Source organism: Haematobia irritans, chromosome 1 (assembly GCF_050003625.1).
Source record: "Haematobia irritans isolate KBUSLIRL chromosome 1, ASM5000362v1, whole genome shotgun sequence".
NCBI lineage: Eukaryota > Metazoa > Arthropoda > Insecta > Diptera > Muscidae > Haematobia > Haematobia irritans.
The window spans coordinates 134,596,495-134,618,836 of record NC_134397.1 but is presented as its reverse complement, the minus strand read 5'-3'; the positions used below and the strand labels follow the sequence as shown (position 1 = coordinate 134,618,836).

The following is a 22,342-nucleotide window of genomic DNA, read 5'->3' as shown; positions in this document are numbered from 1 at the left end:
AATTAAAAAATTAATTGGATCAATTAATTTCGTGATTGAATAGGAAAAAAAATTGTGTGTGGTCCTATTTTAGAATTTGAATCGGTTAATTGGAATGTTCTTGAAATTTATAATTATTATGGCTCAAAGTTTTTAAGAGCCATAATAATAAGATATTAAATATTATGTTCCAATGTAAAGAGTTCTCCATAAGGTAAATTTTCTTATTAAAGACTTTCTGCAGCAATCTGTAACGATTTAAAAGGAAAGCGTCATTTTTTTAATATCGTTTAAATTCCAAGCGAAATTTCATAAATTAATCATAATAGATTTATCGATAAACGAAACATTTAGTTTGACAGATACCTACAGAGTCAGAGTAAATTGTAGTTTCAAATCAGAATGACGTTTATTTTATAGGGGCGATGAGGGTTACCACATCTCTTGCAATGACCTGTTAGCTTCATAAGAAATTAAAACAAAATGCAAACATTTAACTACAGATCAACATATTATGAACCGTAATGCTTATATAGAAATGGAAAAACAACATATCAATTGAAACGTTTTAACAACATTTCGACAGCAAAAAAAAAAAAAAACAAAACAATCCTGTCCATCATATCGGCACGATTTGTTTTTTTGTTTTTCATTTCGACAGCAAATCGAGATATTGGAGAGATACCCTTTTGCAATGAAACTAAAACATTGCATTCACTACACCATATGGTGCAGTAACATTTTTCCCATATTCAATGGCTATCACAAAACCTACAAATCTTAAAAATTAAATCATATTCATGTCTATAAGGCGACGCTCTGCTGCCTTAAATTGAGTTGAGGAATAACACCATAAACCAACTAAAAATGAGAATGCCCAAAAAAAAAACTCCAACATCAAACTGTGAGCACTTGTCAATAATTTTTAAACGAATGGAATTTATTTCAATTTAATTCCGATCGATCTTCGCTTTGCTAACAGTTGTTAATCTGTTTTTTTTTCTTGTTTTTTTTTTTATTTGGTTAGTTAGACTTTTTGGTCGGTTTTATTAAGGTGAACATTTTGGGATGAAATCTTTTAAGCAAATTCAGTCAGATTGATGTATTGTTCACGTTCTGTCTTCTTTTCTCCCCAATCTACTCCAAACATCATCATTGTAGACATCGACAATGTCTGCCTTATGATCTGGAATAATGGATGTGCTATAGACGATTGAATGTGTAACTTCAATACGAGGTATCAAGAAGAAAGTTGTGTTAACACATAGATTAGGTTGGGTGATGTGAGGTGATCAACTTCCCAGCAAAAAAACGTCACAAAATAAGCAGTGAAAAAGGTCTTTTCGGATCCGGTAGTGATGCTAAATTGGCGCAGAAGCTATGAATTTAACATGGGCTTGTCATAGGACGGATGTCCATCATTTAAACAGCCGTTGCACTGAATTTGCACCATCTCTTAAGGTGCGAATTCGGTATTTTGGATGTGAATTAAAAAAATCTTGGGATATTTTGATAAATAAATAATTTGTATAATTTTGTATGATTTTTTATGCATTCTAACGTTTGACTTCAAAAAATTTCAACAATTCGCAATTTTCCTAAAATGGACATTGCATTTTTTTGACAAAATTTTAATAATTTGTACAATTTTATTAATTCTTGCTCTGTTTTTCACCTATTTGAAACAAAAAAAGTTTAAATTAGCCATTAAAAATATGGAGAGAAGCGAGTTATAAAAACTTGAATTAACAGAACTTCCTCTGTAGTTAAAATAAAGAACATCTTTGGGAGGACATTTTTGGAAGTGCTTTTTAAGTAGTGCCTTTAGAAGAACTTCCAAATTTGTTTGCTGGGTTACGAAGACCGAAATTCTATATTTTTATTACATAAATTATTTAAATAATATTTATAATAAATATTAGCTATTGTGATTATTTATTAGACTTTATTACTTTTAATTTCATCTTATTGGACAAATTAATCGCAATACAAAAATCAATTGTAAATCGAAGACACTGACACTTTATCTCAATTCCATCTGGCATTACTGGTGAAATTTGCCCCAAAGATAATTGAGTATAACAAGATTAATCATTGTGCTCTTATAAAGAGAAAACAAATGTCAATGTGTAGCCCTCTATGAGAAAAAACAAATTTTTATTTGTCAATTTTTTCCAAGGCAGCTCCGCCCAGGAATAAATTAAAACGGCAATATTCACATAAAACCATAATGAATATTTTCTTTTAAATACACAAACGTTTTATTTTAATTTTCTACAATCGTTTTTGTATTGCTTTTGTGGGTTTTTATTCAGAAATTTATGAAAAACACAAATGTTATGATATTTTCCGACTCAAACGGCAGTACATTAGAAAGACACGTCGACGCAAACTTTATGATATTTTATTGGCAGAGTCCTCTGGTGCTTCAGTTTTGCTATGACAAGACTGCATCTTCTTCTCAATTATCTTTGTTTGCCCCAAAAAGAAGAGACACATGCTCTGAGAATGAGCGAACAAATGTCAAGGTTATAAAACAATAAAATAAAATAATAAAAAGAGTCGTAATTTTTTCAGAATAACCCCGATAATCGGCAATGTAAATAATATTGAAACAAAAAAATTAGTTAAAATCAAAATAGTATTTATTTTATATAAAAAAAAATAATATATATTTTTTTTTTGATTGTCTATCAGATAGTTATGTCTGTATACTGAAAGATGAGATTATTTTTCTCCTGACAATACTGGTGAAATTTCCCTTAAATAGAATCTAGTCTATAAAAGACACCTTATGTTCTGAGAATGAGCGAACAAATGTCAAGGTTAGGGCAGCCAATAAAATTTCAAGAAAAATCCTCACTTTTTTCGAAAAAAATCGTCATTATAGGCACTTGCATTTAGAAAATTGGCAATGTATTTTATAATGAAGTAAAACATATGGACTATTCAGTCCATTGTAATACCACATTGGTGAACTTCTCTCTTATCACTGAGTTCTGCCCGATTCCATGTTAAGCTCAATGACAAGTGACCTAATTTTTATAGCCGAGTACGAACGGCGTTCCACATTGCAGTGAAATCACTTAGAGAAGCTTTGAAACACTCAGAAATATCACCAGCATTACTGAGGTCAGATAATCCAGATTCATTATAGATTCAGGAAGATAGGAAATTAGCTACTCGAACCATTTACCGGGTTAGTTTAATACTCGAACCAAACGCGTATACGACAAGTATTGACATAGTATTAAAATGCAAATAAAAAGAAATTAAGTGCACGAAATAAATTTCCATAAAGGGAAAAATGTAATTTTTTTGTTGTTGCCTAAAATTTAACATTGTTTCATTAAGAAAATTAAATTTTTCATTTAAAAAATAAAAACGAAAAACAACTAAAAAATTACAAACATGTATTGAACTAACAGGGTAAATGCAACATTTGGTATGACGCTAGCCAATTTCCTATCTTCCTCAAGTTTATTGTCTTTGGGATAATACACCGCTGAAAAACTTTTTGGTGTTCGGTCGAAGCAGGAATCGAACCCACGACCTTGTGTATGCAAAGCGGGCATGCTAACCATTGCACCACGGTGGCTCCGGTGAAACGGTGGCAGCGTTTCATTTTCAAAAATAAAAATAGAAAATTCTTTAAAAATATCGAACGAAGCTAATATAATTTTTTAATAAAAAATCGGCAAATTTCCTAAGGGACTCTGTGCAGGAAACTACCAAGCAAGAAAAAAATTAAATCTGTTCTAAAAGCACACATTTAAAAGCACTTCCAAATATGTTCTCATAAATGCTCTTTATTTTAACTACACACTAACTAGTCATCATTTTAACTTTTTTGTTTTAAATAGGTTTAAATTTTTTCGAGAAAAAAATGCTAAATCCATTTTAGAAAAATTGAGAATTTTTGAAACAAAATTGAGGTCGAATCATACCTTAAGAAGCGATGCAAATTCAGCACAACGGCTGTTGAAATGGTGGACATACGTCCTATGATATAAATATCTGTGCCAATTTTACACCACTTCCAGATCCAAAACGAACATTTTCACTACTTTGGCAACTTTTTTTTTGCAGGGTGCTCAAGAAGCCACAATAAATATTCACTTTCCGAGGACTATAAGAAGAAATTGCTCGAAAATATTTTTGGTGTTATACGGGAAGCCAAATATTGAATATCTCATACAATTTAAAAATTATTTTTTTACATGAAAGAAAATTGAAAGACACGAGACTTCAACGGAGTGACACAAATTTCAAAGATATGTGTCCTAAATTTTAAAAAGTAAAAAATTAAAAAAAAAATCCTATTTTAATGGAAATTTAATTATTCTCAAGGAATAATTAAAATTAGGGATCCCTAATATTTCGTATTATTTTTTCAATGCACCCAACAATCATACAAAATCATATTGAATCTTGAGCTTCATTTGTTAATATTGTTACATCCTACCTCGTATATTCTCTGAATTGGTAACAGCATTAATACTGACAGCGTAATGCTGAATTAAATCGTCTGAGTGTTTCTGATCGTGTTGATGATCTGATGTTAACCACAAAAAAAATGCCAAGAAATGTACATTAAACTGTTATGAATGCCGGCGCGCATGCGCTCACGATTTTAGACACTTCAATAGGAATTTTGATGCAGAGGTTTGATTTTTGCTCTCTTGGATCTGAAGGGGTTTTCATATGGGATTACTTTTCATTTGAATTGATTGTATATATTTTTAACTTTTTCCCTTCTCTCAGGGAGAAGTAGGCATTTTTATAATCGATTATTTACCTCCATTTTCATGAAGCTCCGTTAGTGCTACGTTAGCTAACGAACTTTTAAACCATGATATGTACATATCAGTCATCTTGCCAGTTATGAACATAATTGCTCAAAATTTTTCAGTTACAGTTAACCGGAGAAAAGATATTTCCATTTTTCTTTCTCTTAACCGGCAGTTCATGAAAATGGCCGTTAAACTTTAAGGTACATGGAAATAGTACATGAAAATGGCCTTTAAAATTAAAAAAAAAATAACATGGGGTGAGAAAATTTGAAAATTTTTAGGAGAGAAATTGTTGATAGTAAATAATATTCAAGTTATTATATTTTATTAAAAAATAATGTTATTTTGTATTATTTAAAAAGAAAAAAAAACTTTTGATATTTTTGGGAATACGAAGTCTATAACATATGTAACTCATTTTTGTATCTTTTTGTTTTAGGGTCGCATGCCCCTTAGCCGTGGTGTCTCAATGGAACAACGTCTTCAAGACATTGCCAGTCTCTTTAATCCCATACCTAGCATGGGTGTTGTTGGTGGTGTTTCCGAAATGTCTCCTTATTCGCACTATCCCACACATCCCTATTCATATCAGGGTGGACCACAACATGCTCAATATCCACCACCGCCACCTCATCCCCATCATCATCATCATCATGCTGCGGCCGCTGCTATGTTACATCCTAATGCCTCGTTAGGTGATTTGTGCTCCACACAACCACATTATGGTCACAATTTGGGTTCGGCCGTCACATCCAGTATGCATTTAACCAATTCAACACATGATTCTGATGTTACCGGTGTTGGAGCTGGCGCTGTAGGTGGTGCATATAAAATGGAACATGATATGATGTACTATTCTGTAAGTGTCATATATTATTCAAAATTATTTTGCTTAGAAAAAGAGAATATTCGATGTTTAACTTTTGTTGTTTTTCTCTTCGATTGATTTTTAGAATGCCTCTTCTGATATGAATCATACAACAGATGGTTTTATCAATTCTATTTTGAATGATGAAGATTTACATCTAATGGATATGAATGTTAATGACAGTGAGTATAAATATTTTTTTAAACATTGATCAAACTATACAAAAAGAAAAATAAAATACATTCCTATGTAACGAAATTTTAGACAAAGAAATGTTCTATTTGTTACAATTTACGAATTTATGACAAGCGATTATCTCTAATCTCCATTTAAAGTTAATTTTTTAGAGTCTAATATTTCGTTCTTTAGAAAAGTAAACTCTTCTTTCAGTGTATATATCCCATTTATCGTGTTTATTATTACCTCTTAAACACTCACACTGAATCGTTAGGTAATACATCATCAAATATTCTAAAGGACTTATGAATTTTTAAATAAATTTAATCGAATTTGCTTAACAATATTTCCAAAAAAAAAAATTTATAATAGTGAAAAATCATCGAATTTGTTTATGTATTCATAATGTATTATTGTGAATGGCCATTTTTATCAATACATATCTGCATTTTTGTATTTTTGGCTTTGCTAACATATTACCAAACTTTCTATAACTTGATGTATCAAATTGTTTAAAAATTGCGGCATCTTGATTCTCAAGGAGACAAATCGGTCTATATATTTGGCATATGAGTTCATACCCTATTTATCGTATTTGTTATTACCTCTACAAGAGTTACATTTTTAAATGAATTTAATCGAATTTGGTTTGCAATATATGTATCCCCAAAACCCAAAATGTTTAATTATTAATTAAAATAATCGAAATTACAAAACAATCTTTTCATATTACATTATTGTGAATGGACATTTTCATAAGGATCTATTTTTCGATAGCTTTCTGTATCAAATCGTATAAAAATTGCGCATCAAAAACAGACCAATATAATCTATACCTGGCATATGGTTTCAAACCAGAATTGAAAAATGACACTTTTCTACTGTTTTGGCACTTTTTGAGTAACAATGTACCATGTTAGCACAGAAACACATTTCGTACGTTCTTCAACATTTTTAAGTGCATAAATTTAAACACTAACCCTGCTCAGAATCCCCAGCTAATTTGTTGGTCGGTTAACACAATTTGTTCAACAAAAAAGCAATTAAAATAGACCTGGATAATCATCACAATTTCAATATTCTGTATATATAAATGTATTATTGTGAATGATAATTTTTATGTGTATCTAAAAATGTACCACCTAAAAATCGCCCAAACGTGAAAAAACTACATTTTGGGTATATCTTTTGAAGAAACTTTCTAGATAGGTAGGAACATTGATTGGGACTATGTCTTGTCATTTCCATCTTTTGTAGTCTACACCCACCAATGAACTAATTAATTTTTAATTGAAATGTCTTCACTCCATTAAAAAAATAATTAATATCATTATTTTTTGTTTTTAATTAAATATTTTTTAAAACACAATTAAGAGTTTAATTGAAAAAATTTTCGTGAATTTTTTTCTCTGTAGCGTTTGGCTACGAAAAAAAAACATCATAAGAATTGTCTTGTTTTAGTTAGTACTGGATAGCTATCACCTTCCATCAACGTCACTTTACAAAAATTCAATTTGGCAACACTGATGACATTTACGTTTTCCATTACGAGGTGGTAATATCTGTTGTGAATACAATCGTCTTTCAAATGTAAAATAAAAATATTGATATTGTTTATTTATTACTTAATTATTTATAATTAAAATTTATAATAAACTTTTTGAATCGGGCACTAGCAACTAGAGGCTATTGGATCGAAAACATTTTAGTACACACAATAATTTTTTTTCTGAATCAATCACTAAATTAATTGACCCAATTAATTTTTTAATTGAAATGTCTTCAATCAAGGATAGTATCAATTAAAAAATTAATTGATCCAATTAAAAAATTAATTGATACTATTAATTTTTGTGATTGATTTTTGTTTCAATTAAAAAATTTTTTGAATCAATTAAAATGTTAATTGAGTATTTTTTTAAATTTAATTAAGACTTTAATTGGGAAAATTTTCGTGAATTTTTTTTTCTGTGTAGCTATCGCAAATACATATTTGTATATTTGCACATTTTTAAGTGTATAATTTTGGTTGATCCTCATTGACCATTTAAAAGTAATATTTGTTCAAACACCCGGCAAAGCTAAAATTTATAGTACAACTTTTGCATACAACAAAAAATGTAAAAAAATTTTGTTATCAAAGATATTCTCTCTCATACCAAAAGAATAAAGCTTATATTCCCAACGAGGCAATGAGTAAAAGCTTTTTATTCTCTCACCCCCAAATACAATTGCATTTTTTTTCAAATATAGAGCATAAGCTTTTTACGGCATACAAGCATGACTCAAGTACAATACCTAGAACATGACAACAACAATAATCAACCAAGAAAAGTAAACAAGTTTTGGATTATATATGTGGGGAGCTGAGTCCCCATAATAATACTAAACAGAAGAGGTATTGTGTGACTGTGTGCTGTCCCATTGACACAACTACGCTCGAAATTCAAGCGCAATGTATGCTCGGAGAAAAGCTTTTCGCAAATGTCGAACTAAAATTATTTTGGTGCTTTTTTTCTCAACAATAATTAGTTGAAATTTGAGTGAATAAGAAGACAACAGCAGTTAGGCTCTATACACCACCACCATACCCCACAACGAAGGTGGCCAAAATGAAAAATCACCACATTAAGTGATTGTGAGAGCACATTGTTTTTAGTTTTACCCCATCGTAATTATGTTAATTAACGGTACACACACTTAGAGCCCAATCGGAATATTGATAATGGTGGTTGTTCTTTTTAGCGATATTGTGAATTGAACTACGGTGTTTGCCATAATCATTCGAATGCAATCAAACAAGTGTTAATCGTAACTAATGACACGCGCCATCAGGCAATCAGAATTGCAATTATTTGATCTATATTAGATCAAAAAAAGTCTTTCAATTTGTGTTTAATATACAAGAAAAACCTACAAATATCCCCAAAATAGCAAAACAAATTAAATAATGTGATTATTGCCACGATACGACATATAAATCGCCATATGCCTTCTATAGAAACGCATACAAAAACAAAGACCAAAAATAGCCCAATAACTCAGCCCCTCTTCAACAAAAATACAAAGAGTGCAATCAACAGGTGAGAGAACACTTGGAAGAAGAAAAACAATCCAATTAGTATGTAGGTGAGCTTTGTATTTCAAATTCAACTGCCAACAACACTGATAATTATACGACATCTACTGAGAACTTCAATATATATGTAGATATGAGAGAGTGGTGTGTATCAGATCATAGAAGAGTTCTAGTGAATGATAATTAATGATGTTATCTTGGACAATTTTTTTTTTAAATAAATAGAAACGCACAAATAGTTGAAACATACAAGTGTGCTGAAATAAATTCTAAAATATGTACTGATATATGTAAATTCTTGGTGACTCTTCTCTTACTCCTCCTATTTTTGTACCATACCGGCGAAATTAAATCATTTCTACAGCAACAACTTCATATCTTGCCATTTTTTGTGAAGAACGCTGCAGTCGACCTTGTTGCCTATTTATTTATTATTATTATTTTCTATTTACGTTTTCTTAATGTAGTACTCTGTCATCGCCATACATTCTCAACGGGCAGGGTTCGGATTTCAAAAAAGATCTGATGAATATTAGTTTGACTGTTTTCTTTCAATATTGGATACATCTTTTGTATCACATAATGAAATAAACATTGGTGTTCTGTCCAAAATTAATCATCAATAGTACATATCGTCAGGTTACATTTTTTAAAGTGACTTTTTTAGTCATAATAGCAGTTTATTCACAATAAGTACGTAGCTTATAGTGAAATACATTCATTCGATTAGTAATACCAACAACTGTTTGTTACTAATTGCATAGACCAAGAAAATATAAAGACATCGTTTGATAATTCACAATGATTTTGTTTATTTGCAGTGCGAAGTCATTGCACTCAATTGCACAGTCAAGTGAATCAATTTCTTTTTGGAAAACGAGAATTACCGTACAAATCAGTCAATTTGCATTACAATAAAGGTGTAGATGTATAGAATTTTATGTTTTTTTTTTCAATATTTGGCGTTTAATCAAGAGAACAAAGGAAAGAAACCAAAAATAAAGCCAAATTAAAAAATTACTCATTTGCAGACGAAAAAGTGTCATTTACGGTGTACAGACAAACTACAGCGCTGTGAATTCACTTAAGATGTCTATACCTTCCTTTGTCTATGCTTATTGAGCTTATATACAAGGTGTCTGTTATGTAATGCAACAAAATAAAACGGTTTATATATTCCCATTTTGTTGAATCTTATTGTTCAAAATCAAAAAATGTTGGAAATAGCATCATATTTTAGAATAAATTTAGATTTGTTCGAATTGTCACTTTTGGCACGAACTATGGGCTAATATGTGAAAAACGGGTGGCTGATATGTAATGCAACAAAGTAAAGATCGATATTTTTCATTTTTTAAATTTAATGACACAAAGCTTACACACGCTGCACGAAAGTGGCGCTGTGGTATTGGGGCCCACTCCCGGAGAACCGACGTCTTGAAACGATCGACACTTTGGTATTTCAAATTTTTCAACATTTCATTTCTATAGAAAATTTTATAAAGATTTCATTTCTATAGAAAATATTCTCAATATTTCATTTCTATAAGAAAATTTTGTGAAAATTTCATTTCTATTGACAACATTGTCAAAATTTCGTTTATATAGGAAATTTTTTTGTGAAAGTTTAATTTCTATAGGAAATTTTCTCAAAATTTCATTTCTATAGGAAATTTTTATCGAAATTTCATTTCTATATGACACTTTTACAAAAGGTCTGTTCGCGTACTTTTCCAGTAAAAAATATCCAGTAAAAACTAGCAAGAGAGTAAGAGTGTATTTTACACTCTTTGCTTAAAATTGCTGAAAAGTACACGAACGGTATCCAGTAACTATTTGCACATTAAAAATTTCAACTGCTAAAACATTGAAAACAAAAAACGAATCCTGTATATTTAACTTCCAATCGTAGTTGCCGAACATGTACATTGTATTGGTACTTTGTTTGTTATCAATAACCAGCTGGTAACGTATGCTATGGTTTGCAAGATTTTACTGGGAAAAAATCTCTAGCAAAAACTTGCAATTTCTCTATCTCATAACTGTCAAATGTAGTCTCTCTCCGGCTCTCTTTTGCTTAATTATCAAAAATTATCGGGTTCTCGAACGGAGCTAAAATTTCATTTCTATAGGAAATATTATGAAAACTTAATTTCAATAGGGGATTTTCTTTTTTAGCTTAATACTTAATGGACTACTCTCGTATAATGATTTATTACGATTTCTATTAAACCGATAAGAAATTATATGTAAAGGGGCTGTCAAACTTTATCAGAAACAAATTTTCTTAGTTATCTTTATATATGTATAAAAATGGATTTATTGTTTTTCCTGGAATAAAGTTAATATTTCCCCCCTCTGAAAGTGTGTCATTTTAAAACACAATATTTTCCCAATATTTATGTGATAGAAATCCACACCCTGTTACCATCTTAATCTAGTTCTTCACATTGCCTTTGTATTTGTTTGTAAATGCGTTTAATCTTGCAAATCAACTTGATTCCATACGCAACACAAAATATATTAACTTTTAATTGCAGTGTTTTTCTTTTAGATTGCAATATTGTATGGTATTATTTTAGAAAACTTTTTCATTTATTTCTATTAGGTGTTTATATATTTTGTTATTATTATTTTGCATTAATTTGCCTGACATATCTCAGGTTCTCTTCCTCTTTATATACCAATCATTCACACATATGCATATTTTAATCGTCATTCTCGTTGGATTGTTCGTCATCGTCGCTTGATTCGCGTAAAACCCACAATGCCTTTCGCACTATTGAGCAATCGGTTTAATGAAAACAAAAACGACAATATTAAGAACACAATATGGACAGACGTAAGAATGAATATTCACAAAAAAATACAAAAACCAAAACACAATTTTTCATTATTCTTTCCTTTGTGACACAGTGTTTAGAAATCACAACAATATGTGATGGGGAATATTTTTGGATTTCGAATTAAAAGAAAATAAAATAATTTGTTTATAATTCGAGTTTTTCCAAGTTTTGAAAAATTTAAGATTTAATTCAAAATTTTACTTACATTCAAATATGGTTAGGTTAGGTTAGGTTAGGTGGCAGTCCATTGTGATACCACATTGGTGAACTTCCCTCCTATCACTGAGTGCTGCCCGATTCCACGTTAAGCTCAATGACAACGGGACCTCCTTTTTATAGCCGAGTCCGAACGGCGTTCCACATTGCAGTGAAACCCCTTAGAGAAGCTTTGAAACCCTCAGAAATATCACCAGCATTACTGAGGTGGGATAATCCACCGCTGAAAAACTTTTTGGTGTTCGATTTCAAGTCATAAAAAATTAAATCTTTATATCATAATAAAAATCGTTTTAAGGGAGCGAGACGAATACAAAGTAATTTTATGTATTTAAATTGAGATGCAAAGTAATTGTTATAATAGTGCAGTCAAATTTTAAAATTAGCCCTTTATAAAAGATGAAAATCGAAATTCCACTATGAAAAATTGTATATTTCTTTGATATTTGTATAAAGCAAATATTGATTTGAAAAGTTTTTTTTTTAAAGTTGAAAACGTAATCAATTAAAAAATGAATCGATACTATTATCACACACAAAAATTTTTTTTTCTGCTTCAATCACGAAATTAATTGATCCAATTAATTTTTAATTGAAATGTCTTCAATCACAGAAATGATAGTACCAATTAAAAAATTAATTGAAGGTCAATTAAAAAGTTTATTGATCCAATTAAAAAATTAATTGATACTATTATTTTTGTGATTGATTTTTGTTTCAATTAAAAAATTTGTTGAATCAATTAAATTTTTAATTGAATATTTTTAAAAACTCAATTAAAATTTTAATTGGAAAAATTTTCGTCAATTTTTTTTGTGTGCATTTTAACCAAATTACAAAATAAAGTTAATTAAGAGAATCAATGGAAATGTTCACATTTTCATTTAAAATATTATCCCATTTAATATATTAATTAAATAAAAAAAATCCAATTCAAAATATAATTGAAAAGAAAAGATCCTAATATATAAAAAATCGGAAAATTCATAAGAAACTAGTGTAAAATTACAAGACAATTAGTTCATATGAAGGAAAAATGATTATAATTAAATAAACAATACAACAATAAATAATGTATTGCCTCAATTAATAAAATTAATTGAGTGTTTCGCTTGTACCAATTAAAATATTATTTTCTTTTAATTCTGTGATGGATACTATAAATTTCTTTATTGAATCAATTTCAATTAAAAATTTCATTGGATCAATTAATTTAGTAATTGCATTAAAAAATTATTACCTGTGTATTCAAAAACAGGTGTACCCTCCAGGACACTAAAGCCTATTTTATTGTATTTTATTTTGTTTTAGTTCATGATTTAATTGAAACTCCTTCAATACGAAAAAGTTTCCTTGAAACTTTAAAAATAAATTGTAAATTCATATTTCACAAAAAATATTTCCGAAGATTTTTAAATATGTGCTTTTTGCAATTTCAAACTCAAATTTTTCCTTAATAAGTGATGAATTTACTTTTAATAATTTTTTTTTTTGAATTTGTCGATAAATTTGTATAGCCGTTTATAATAAATACAGTTTAGTTAAAACTATCTCAAATTAACCTATATTTTCTTTCCAGTTGGCTACACCTTTTGTTGATTATTGCATTTTCCTCTCAATTCGAACCACTGTGTTTTTGGTTGTTTACTCATTTGTTTTTTGTATTACACTTTATTGTTGCTGTAGAATATTTTGCGATGTTTACTATTTTTAAAATGCTGAGTCATTCTTTTGTATCGAAATCGAGCTACAAAATCTCATTGTATAAGGTTTGTTGTTTTGCTTGAGTGTAGGTTGTTTGGTTGTTGGTCTTTCAGTCGTTTGCTTTTTGAGTACGTGAGGTGTAAGAGGGTACTCACACTGTGGTGAATATACACATAGAATGTTGAGAATTCTTGAGGGAAAGAAGAAATTGCAAGTGTATGTATTTCTATTCACCATCAGCATCAACAAGTAGTTGTTGCTTTGGCTTTTCATTAATTTCTAGCAATGTGCTGTTTTTGTATGCAAAAAAAAATAAATGTTGTCATATTCTCATTACCTTCTCTGTTTACGATGAGTGGACCAAATTTCTCAACAAAATTATGAATAATGTGCTTGTTGGGCTTGTATGCATTTCCATATAAAGAACTGAAATAAATTTATATACTGTCTATATAGAAATTATTTTGGCAAAAATACTTCCGTTACTTTTGTTGTAATTTGTACAACAGGCAAATAATTGGCCTGTTTTAGTTTTCCCATTAAAAAATGCATGCAGCAAAAAAAATTTGATGCTATGAATAGTAATCCAATCACGGTTGCCACTTAAACCAAAAATTATCTACCCAGTTTGGAGAAATTTTTATCAAAAAACTACCAAACAAAACAATCGTATTTTGCAAAATTTTATTTTTATTCGTCAATTGCTTGTCAATTTTTTTTTTCATTCATTCCTCATCAGCATCCTCTACTTGCAGCAAAACTATCAACCAATTATCAGAATTTTTTTTATAGAAAATTTTGTTAATTTTTTTTAAAGAAAATTTTGTAAATTTTTTTTTAAAGAAAATTTTGTCAAAATTTTATTTCTATAGAAAATTTTGTTAATTTTTTTTTCTATAGAAAATTTTGCTAGAATTTTATTTCTATAGAAATTTTGTCAAAATGTTATTTCTATAGAAAATTTTGTCAGAAGTTTATTTCTACTGAAAATTATGTGAGAATTTTATTTCTATAGAAATTTTGTCAAAATTTTATTTCTAAAGAAAATTTTATGTCAAAATGTTATTTCTGCAGAAAATTTTGTCCGAACTTTGTTTCTATAAAATTTTTTTAAAAATTTTATTTCTATAGAATTTTTTTTTTAATTTTATTTTTATAGAAAATTTTGTCAACATTTTATTTCTATAGAAAATTTTGCTAGAATTTTATTTCTATAGAAATTTTGTCAAAATTTTATTTCTACTGAAAATTTTGTTAGAATTTTATTTCTATAGAAATTTTGTCAAAATTTTGTTTCTGTAGAACATTTTTGTCAAAATGTTATTTCTGCAGAAAATTTTGTCCGAACTTTGTTTCTATAGATTTTTTTTTTTCAAAATTTTATTTCTATAGATTTTTTTTTTTTCAAAATTTTATTTCTATAGAATTTTTTTTTTTTCAAAATTTTATTTCTACAGAAAATTTTGTCAAAATCTTACGATTCCCACTATCGGAATATGGGGCGTAGTTATTTTATCCATGTCCCCAAAATGTGATCTCACTATCATGATTTATATATAGTGTTTTCGTTGAACTTATTTAATCTCTTTTTATAAAATATCGCAGAAATTTTTATTTTTCAACACACATTCGATAAGTGCAAAAATGAAAGACAGGCTAGATAAGAATATGCTAAATTTTACTAAAGAAAATAAGGGAGAATTGGGGGACAATGGAGCGGTAGCGGTATGTCGAGAATAATGAGTGTCATATAAACTCACTCACCTTTTTTTGTTATAGCAAATAATACAAAAACAATAATAACAATATAAACACATAAATTCATATCTGCAATATTTCTATACAATAACGTTGTTATCATCAAAAATACAAAAACACGAAAGATTCGCATTCGTAACGACTCGCCAAAACGATCCAAAATGAAAATGAAATCGGAGGAAAAAAAAGTAAATTGTATTTCTTTTCTGCTGAGTCAGTAGCTAAAAACTTCCTCTGCTCTGCAATAGCATTTGACAAATTTTCAATATCTTCCGCCCTTTCTTCTAGGTACCATATCAAAAAAAGAGGTATCAATTTTCCAGTGTGTTACGTGAACGAAATCGCATACAAAATAGTTACAATTCTCATTTAAATTCGACCTTTTTGTGATATCTCAATTTTTTTAATTAACTCCCATGTTTTTGTCATTTTTCTTTTTAGGCTTTTGCCGTATGGTCGATGTCAACAATAGTACCAGTAACAATTCTTCGGTCTTGGGTCTACCAACTGGTGGTGGTGGTGGTAATGGTGGCCCCACTAGTGGCGGTTCATCAACAGGCTCTACTACAAGCGGCCTTTCGATGAGTGGTGCCGGTAATGTGGCTGCCACGGCTGCAAGTGCACCTGGCATGACCAGCGATTTAATGAATGCCACAGCCTCTGCCGGAGCACAAGCTGTGGGTGGTGGCAATGATCGTTTGGATGCTTCAAGTGATAGTGCCGTCAGTTCAATGGGCTCAGAGCGTGTGCCATCATTGTCTGACGGGGAATGGGGTGAGGGCAGTGACTCGGCCCAAGATTATCATCAAGGAAAATATGGTGGTCCATACGATTACAGTTACAACAACACCACAGCGAACAGTCGTTTAAATGATGGCAGCCGCCAACCCCCTGTGGCCCAAAAGAAACATCATATGTTTGGCAAACGTTATCTTAACGAGCAACCTCCCACAAATGGTGCCGCTGCTGGAACTGGTGGTTCAACATCCACCAATGTCAATGGTGTATTAGCCCATGGTCCTGCTCACGCTATCAAATATGAATATGAAGCTTATCCACCCGTAGCTGGCCTACATGAAAACATGGGTCATGGTCTGGACAATGGTGCCATGGGTGGACCGGTTTTGACCAAAGAACATCATGCCTATGGTCCTGGAGCCTATTCGCTAGATTTCTCATTGCGCACACCACGTACACCCCATGAACTTATCCAGCATAATCATACATATACTTTACCCCAGGGCACTGGTTCATTGCCCAGGCCACAGCAACGCGATAAGAAACTATCCTCATCATCATCCTCGACGAAATCTTCAAAATCAGCCCATAATAGCAGTGGTAGCGGCGGTGAAGAGGATTCCTATATGACACGTGATGAGAAACGTGCCAGGGCTATGAACATTCCCATCCCTGTCATTGATATTATCAATTTGCCCATGGACGAGTTTAACGAACGTCTATCCAAATATGATTTGAGTGAAAATCAATTGTCTTTGATACGTGACATTCGGCGTCGCGGTAAAAATAAAGTAGCTGCTCAAAATTGCCGTAAACGTAAGCTGGATCAAATCCTTTCACTGGAAGATGAAGTGAAACAAGTTCGTCGCCGTAAAGATGAGTTGCAAGCACAACGTGAACATTTGTTTTCGGAACGCAAAAGGGTTTCCAACAAATTTAGTGCTTTACATAGGCATATATTTCAAGTAAGTGATCATATAGATCAGGGAAAATGTTATAACTTCTCGATATTATTTTTTAAAAAATCAACTGAACTTGCACCGGAAGGATTTGTAATATTCCATACTTATGCAAATCAATCAGAAATTGTATTAAAACTATTGGAACGATAGTTTTCCAGCAATTAGCTGTGGTCAGCTGATAGTATACCACTTTAAAAGTTTCATCATAAATTTTCCAAACGTTTGAGGGGAATAATTGCGAAATTTTTGTTTTGAGTTTTTCGCATGTAAAATTTCGCATGTAAAATTTCACACATACAAATTAACAGCCCTGTATTTGGAATCCCATTGACGTTTACCACAGTGGGTAGAATTTCACCAAAAATTATAGATTTTTTACTGTTTGATAGATTTTCAATTTTTTGTAGAAATAAAAAATTTACAAAATTTCTTATAGAAATACAATTTGGCAAATTTGTATATAGAAATAAAATGTTGACAAATATTTTCTATAGAAATCTTAAATTTACTATGAAAATAAAATTTTGCAAAAATTTTCTATAAAAAAAATTTGCAAAAATTTTCTATACAAATAAAATTTTGCAAAAAAATTTCTATACAAATAAAATTTTGCAAAAATTGTCTATAGAAATAAATTTTTGGCATAAAAATCAAAAATATACCATGAAAATAAAATTTTGCAACAGTTTTCTAAAAACAAAAATTTTCTATAAAAATATTTTTTTTTGGCATAGAAATTAAAAATTTACCATGAAAATAAAATTATGCAACAATTTTCTAAAAAAAAAAATTGCAAAAATTTTCTATAATAATAATTTTTTTGGCATAGAAATCAAAAATTTACCATGAAAATAAAATTATGCAACAATTTTCTATAAAAATAAAATTTTGCAAAAATTTTCTATAGACATACAATTTTGCAATAATTTTCTAGAGAAATAAATGTTTGCATAGAAATCAAAAATTTACCATGAAAATAAAATTTTGCAAAAATTTTCTATAAAAATAAAATTGTCTATAAAAATACAATTTTGCAAAAATTTTCTATAGAAATACATTTTTGGCATAGAAATCAAAAATTTACCATGAAAATAAAATTATGCAACAATTTTCTATAAAAATAAAATTTTGCAAAAATTTTCTATAAAAATAAAATTTTGCAAAAATTTTCTATAAAAATAAAATTTTGCAAAAATTTTCTATAAAAATAAAATTTTGCCATAGAAATCAAAAATTTACCATGAAAATAAAATTTCGCAAATTTTCCATAAAAATACAATTTTGCAAAAATTTTCTATAGCAATAAATTTTTGGCATAGAAATCAAAAATTTACCATGAAAATAAAATTTTGCAACAATTTTCTATAACAATAAAATTTTGCAAATTTTTCTATAAAAATAAAATTTTGCAAAAATTATCTATAAAAATAAAATTTTGCAAAAATTATCTATAAAAATAAAATTTTGCAAAAATTTTCTATAGAAATAAATTTTTGCCATAGAAATCAAAAATTTACCATGAAAATAAAATTTTGCAACAATTTTCTATAAAAATAAAATTTTGCAAAATTTTTCTTTAAAAATAAAATTTTGCAAGAATTTTCTATAGACATACAATTTGGCAATAATTTTCTAGAGAAATAAATTTTTGCATGGAAATCAAAAATTTACAATGAAAATAAAATCTCGCAAAAATTTTCTATAAAAATACAATTTTGCAAAAATTTTCTATAGAAATAAATTTTTGGCATAGAAATCAAAAATTTACCAGAAAATAAAATTTTGCAACAATTTTCTATAAAAATAAAATTTTGCAAAAATTTTCTATAAAAATTAAATTTTGCAAAAATGTTCTATAAAAATACACTTTTGCTAGAATTTTCTATAGACATACAATTTTGTAATAATTTTCTAGGGAAATAAATTTTTGGCATACAAATCAAAAATTTACCATGAAAATAAAATTTCGCAAAAATTTTCTATAAAAATAAAATTTTGCAAGAATTTTCTATAGAAATGAATATTTGGCAAAATGTTCTATATAAATAAAATTTTGCAAAAATTTTCTATAAATATAAAATGTTGACAAAAATTTTACCAAAAATTAAAAATAAATTTTTTTAAATTTTGTAGATTTTTGGTTAATTTTTCTTCAAATTTTGGTAGATTATTTTTGGCACAAGTAGCAACCGTGGTCCCATTCCCTGTGACAAATGCTGATAGTCATTATTCGCAGAAACGAACTAGTTCTAAGCCATAATAATTAAAATTTAGTACAACGATCATGTTTTCGTACGAAAACTGTTGTACTCCGTATAAGAAGCCTTTGCTCGAAATAATTGCGAAATCTTTGTTTTGCGTTTTTTGCGATAGTGAAGCAAATCTATAATTTTCGCATGGAAAAATAGGCAGGCATATTATTTCCCACAAATAAGTTTATAATCCTGTGGTTGGGACCCCATTCACTGTGATAAATGCTGATATTCATTTTTCGTAGAAACGACCTCATGAAGAAGAAAAAGCTATGTCATGTTTTCCAAGGTGGCACCTCTTAAACTAGTGACTCTCGGGACCGTCCTTTGCTAACCCTACTAAGATATATTGAATTTTTTATGCAAATGCTAACTTTTTAAATTTTCTTTTTTTTAGTTCTTACGCGATTCCGAGGGTAATCCATGCTCACCCTCAGAATATAGCCTACAACAAGCAGCAGATGGTTCAATTTACCTTTTGCCCCGAGATGCGGCCAATAAAAATGACACCAGTGGTAGTTTGCTAAATGGTAGTCCAGTTAATAGTGGCAGCACACATAATCTACCTGCACATCATCCAACACAAATGAATGGTGGTGGTGTTGGTCACCCACACGGAGCCGCTAGCAGTCAACAAGGTCCACACCAAACATCATACAGTCATTTACACCATCACCAACAGCATCATCATCACCATCAATCACAGCAACAGCAGCAGCAGCCACAACAAACATCGTCATCAACGACGGCCCATAGTCAAAGTCATGTAACACACGGTGCTGGTCATCAGCAACAGCCACAAAAAGATTGAAACTTAATGTGGCAACATTATGCAGCGCATTGGTTTAAAATTCATCCACATTTTCAGCAAAGATCTTCGTCTAATTCTAGTACTAGCATCAAACTTCATTGTAATTTTCGATGTCGTCAGCATAATTATCAACGTCATCAACATCATCATCAACTTCATCTTAATCGCCAGGAAGAGAAATGCAGAAATCGTGATTTCTATCATCAAGCCCCCCAACATACACATCATTATTATCATTCTCATAATCATCAGTATCACCATTATGGGCATTATGAGTCTACTTACTACTGATCATATTTTTTCTGTTTTTTTTTATTATTATAAAAAGTAAGAATAATTCAGGGTTTTTTCTTAATGATTTTATTGTTAAGTATTCAGTTTTTGGATTATTTGGTTTATAGAAACAATCGAATACAATACACTTTGTACAACTAAGAAGAGTTTTTTTTGTATAATTCGTTATAAAGATATAGCAAACTATTAATGTATATAGCAATTACTTTATACTTTAAAAAGTAAATATATATATGTATGTGCAAGAATTTGCGATAGTTTATAACAGCAACAAAAAACAACCCGACTTTTTGTTTAAAAGGTCAGGACTTTTATAAAAATATCTTTTTGCTCTTCCCTAGTTCCAAATGTGATTGTTATATTGTTTTTATTTAAAAAAAATGTTTATCTTTACAAGATTTTTTAATGTATTCAAAGCTCATTAAATAATAGTGGAGTTTTTATATTAATTTTAATTTATTTTATGTTTTAAAAATAGCCAACTGTTAACAATAGGGATCTAAAGATTGACCATTCGACTTTCTATCAAAATAGGCCGATGTCATCTTGCGGTAATCTTCAAAATCGACTATTCGAAATTAAAAAAAGTGAAAATCATCCACTTTCAATCATGGCGAAAATCGACAAGACGTATTATAACCGAATAATTGTCTTTGGCTGAAGATGAACATCAGATTGTCAATTTTTAACGAGTTTTAGATTTTACAAATCTACTTTCAATGGTGGGTAATATAAACTTATCGATTTTTAATCGTTATCTATATCGAGACAATTTGTTTGGCTTTCTTTTCAAAGTCTTGTAATCGACTCATTGTGGTTCCGAAAATTTCCCAAATGAAATATTTTGATACTGAAAATCAACTAACCGATTTCCAATGGCACTATTTTTATAACCATCCTAAAAAATCTTGAAAATGTCAGTAGGTATGTCGAAAGTATAGTTTTCAGTTTTATCAAAAGAAAATTTTCGAAATTTTTAGAGGTCGCTTAATGCAATTATCAGTAAATTTTCGACTTTACAGTGATAGAAATCGAAAAGTCGTCTTTTCAAAAACTTTGTGCTAGAAATTAATTATGTACAAAATATTTAGGTTTTTATACTCTTAATTTATTATGGTTATAAATCTTATAAATTAATAAAAAGTAAAATTAGTCCAAAATGATTTTTTGTTTCTTTTTTTTTGTAATTTGAAAGGTTGACTTTTCAAAAGTTCAAAATTCGTCTTGTTTTTTATTTTAATATTAAAGTCTATTTTTCCATTTTTAAGAAAAACAAAAATATCCGGTGGAAATGTTGTTGTATCAAAAATTTAATTAACAAATAATTTTAATATTTTAAAAAAATTTTAAAGTAATTGAAAAATCAAAAACTCGTTGAAATATTGAAATTCCCAAATATATAAAAAACAAAAATTAAAAGGTTCAAAATTTTCACTTAAACAAATATCAAATGGTTGACATTTTTTTAATTTTTAAATCTTTCAAATTTCCCAATATGAAAAAGTAAAATATTTTAGAAATATAAAAAAAATATTTTTTTAATTTTTTCAATATTTATGAACTTATTTCTAAAAAATTAAAGAAAATACCATAAAAATTTGACGAAAATTTAAACTGTCAAAATTATAAAAAAATATTTGATAGGTCAACTTTTCAAAAGTGTCTAGCTTTACAAAATTTCAAATAGTTCACTTTGATTTTTTTTTTTTTTAATTTTAATACTTCATTTTCCAAAAATTGAAAATTGAAATTGACGAAAGTTTAATCTTTCAAAATTATAAAAAAAAATGGAAAGGCCAACATTTCAAAAGTGTTGAACTTTACAAAATTTCAAATAGTCCCGCCTCTCATTTGTTGTTTTTTTT

At 29.1% G+C, this 22,342-nt stretch overlaps 1 protein-coding gene across 10 annotated transcripts in view; it reads left to right on the top strand.

Annotated features, from left to right (window-relative positions):
* The window catches only part of cnc (NFE2 like bZIP transcription factor cap-n-collar), a 297,514-nt gene extending 275,874 nt beyond the window's left edge, over nucleotides 1–21,640 (top strand). For 8 of the 10 annotated variants that reach the window (XM_075291710.1, XM_075291709.1, XM_075291706.1 and 5 more), the window contains 4 exons: nucleotides 5,212–5,631; nucleotides 5,726–5,822; nucleotides 15,862–17,123; nucleotides 19,770–21,640. In XM_075291710.1, coding sequence (XP_075147825.1) covers nucleotides 5,212–5,631; nucleotides 5,726–5,822; nucleotides 15,862–17,123; nucleotides 19,770–20,183 — 2,193 coding nt within the window. In that variant the 3' untranslated portion in view covers nucleotides 20,184–21,640. Of the gene's footprint in view, nucleotides 1–5,211; nucleotides 5,632–5,725; nucleotides 5,823–8,352; nucleotides 8,901–15,600; nucleotides 15,729–15,861; nucleotides 17,124–19,769 lie in introns of those variants that run through there. The other 2 variants (XM_075291712.1, XM_075291713.1) reach the window with 2 other exon arrangements.
* Nucleotides 21,641–22,342: the final 702 nt, after the last annotated feature.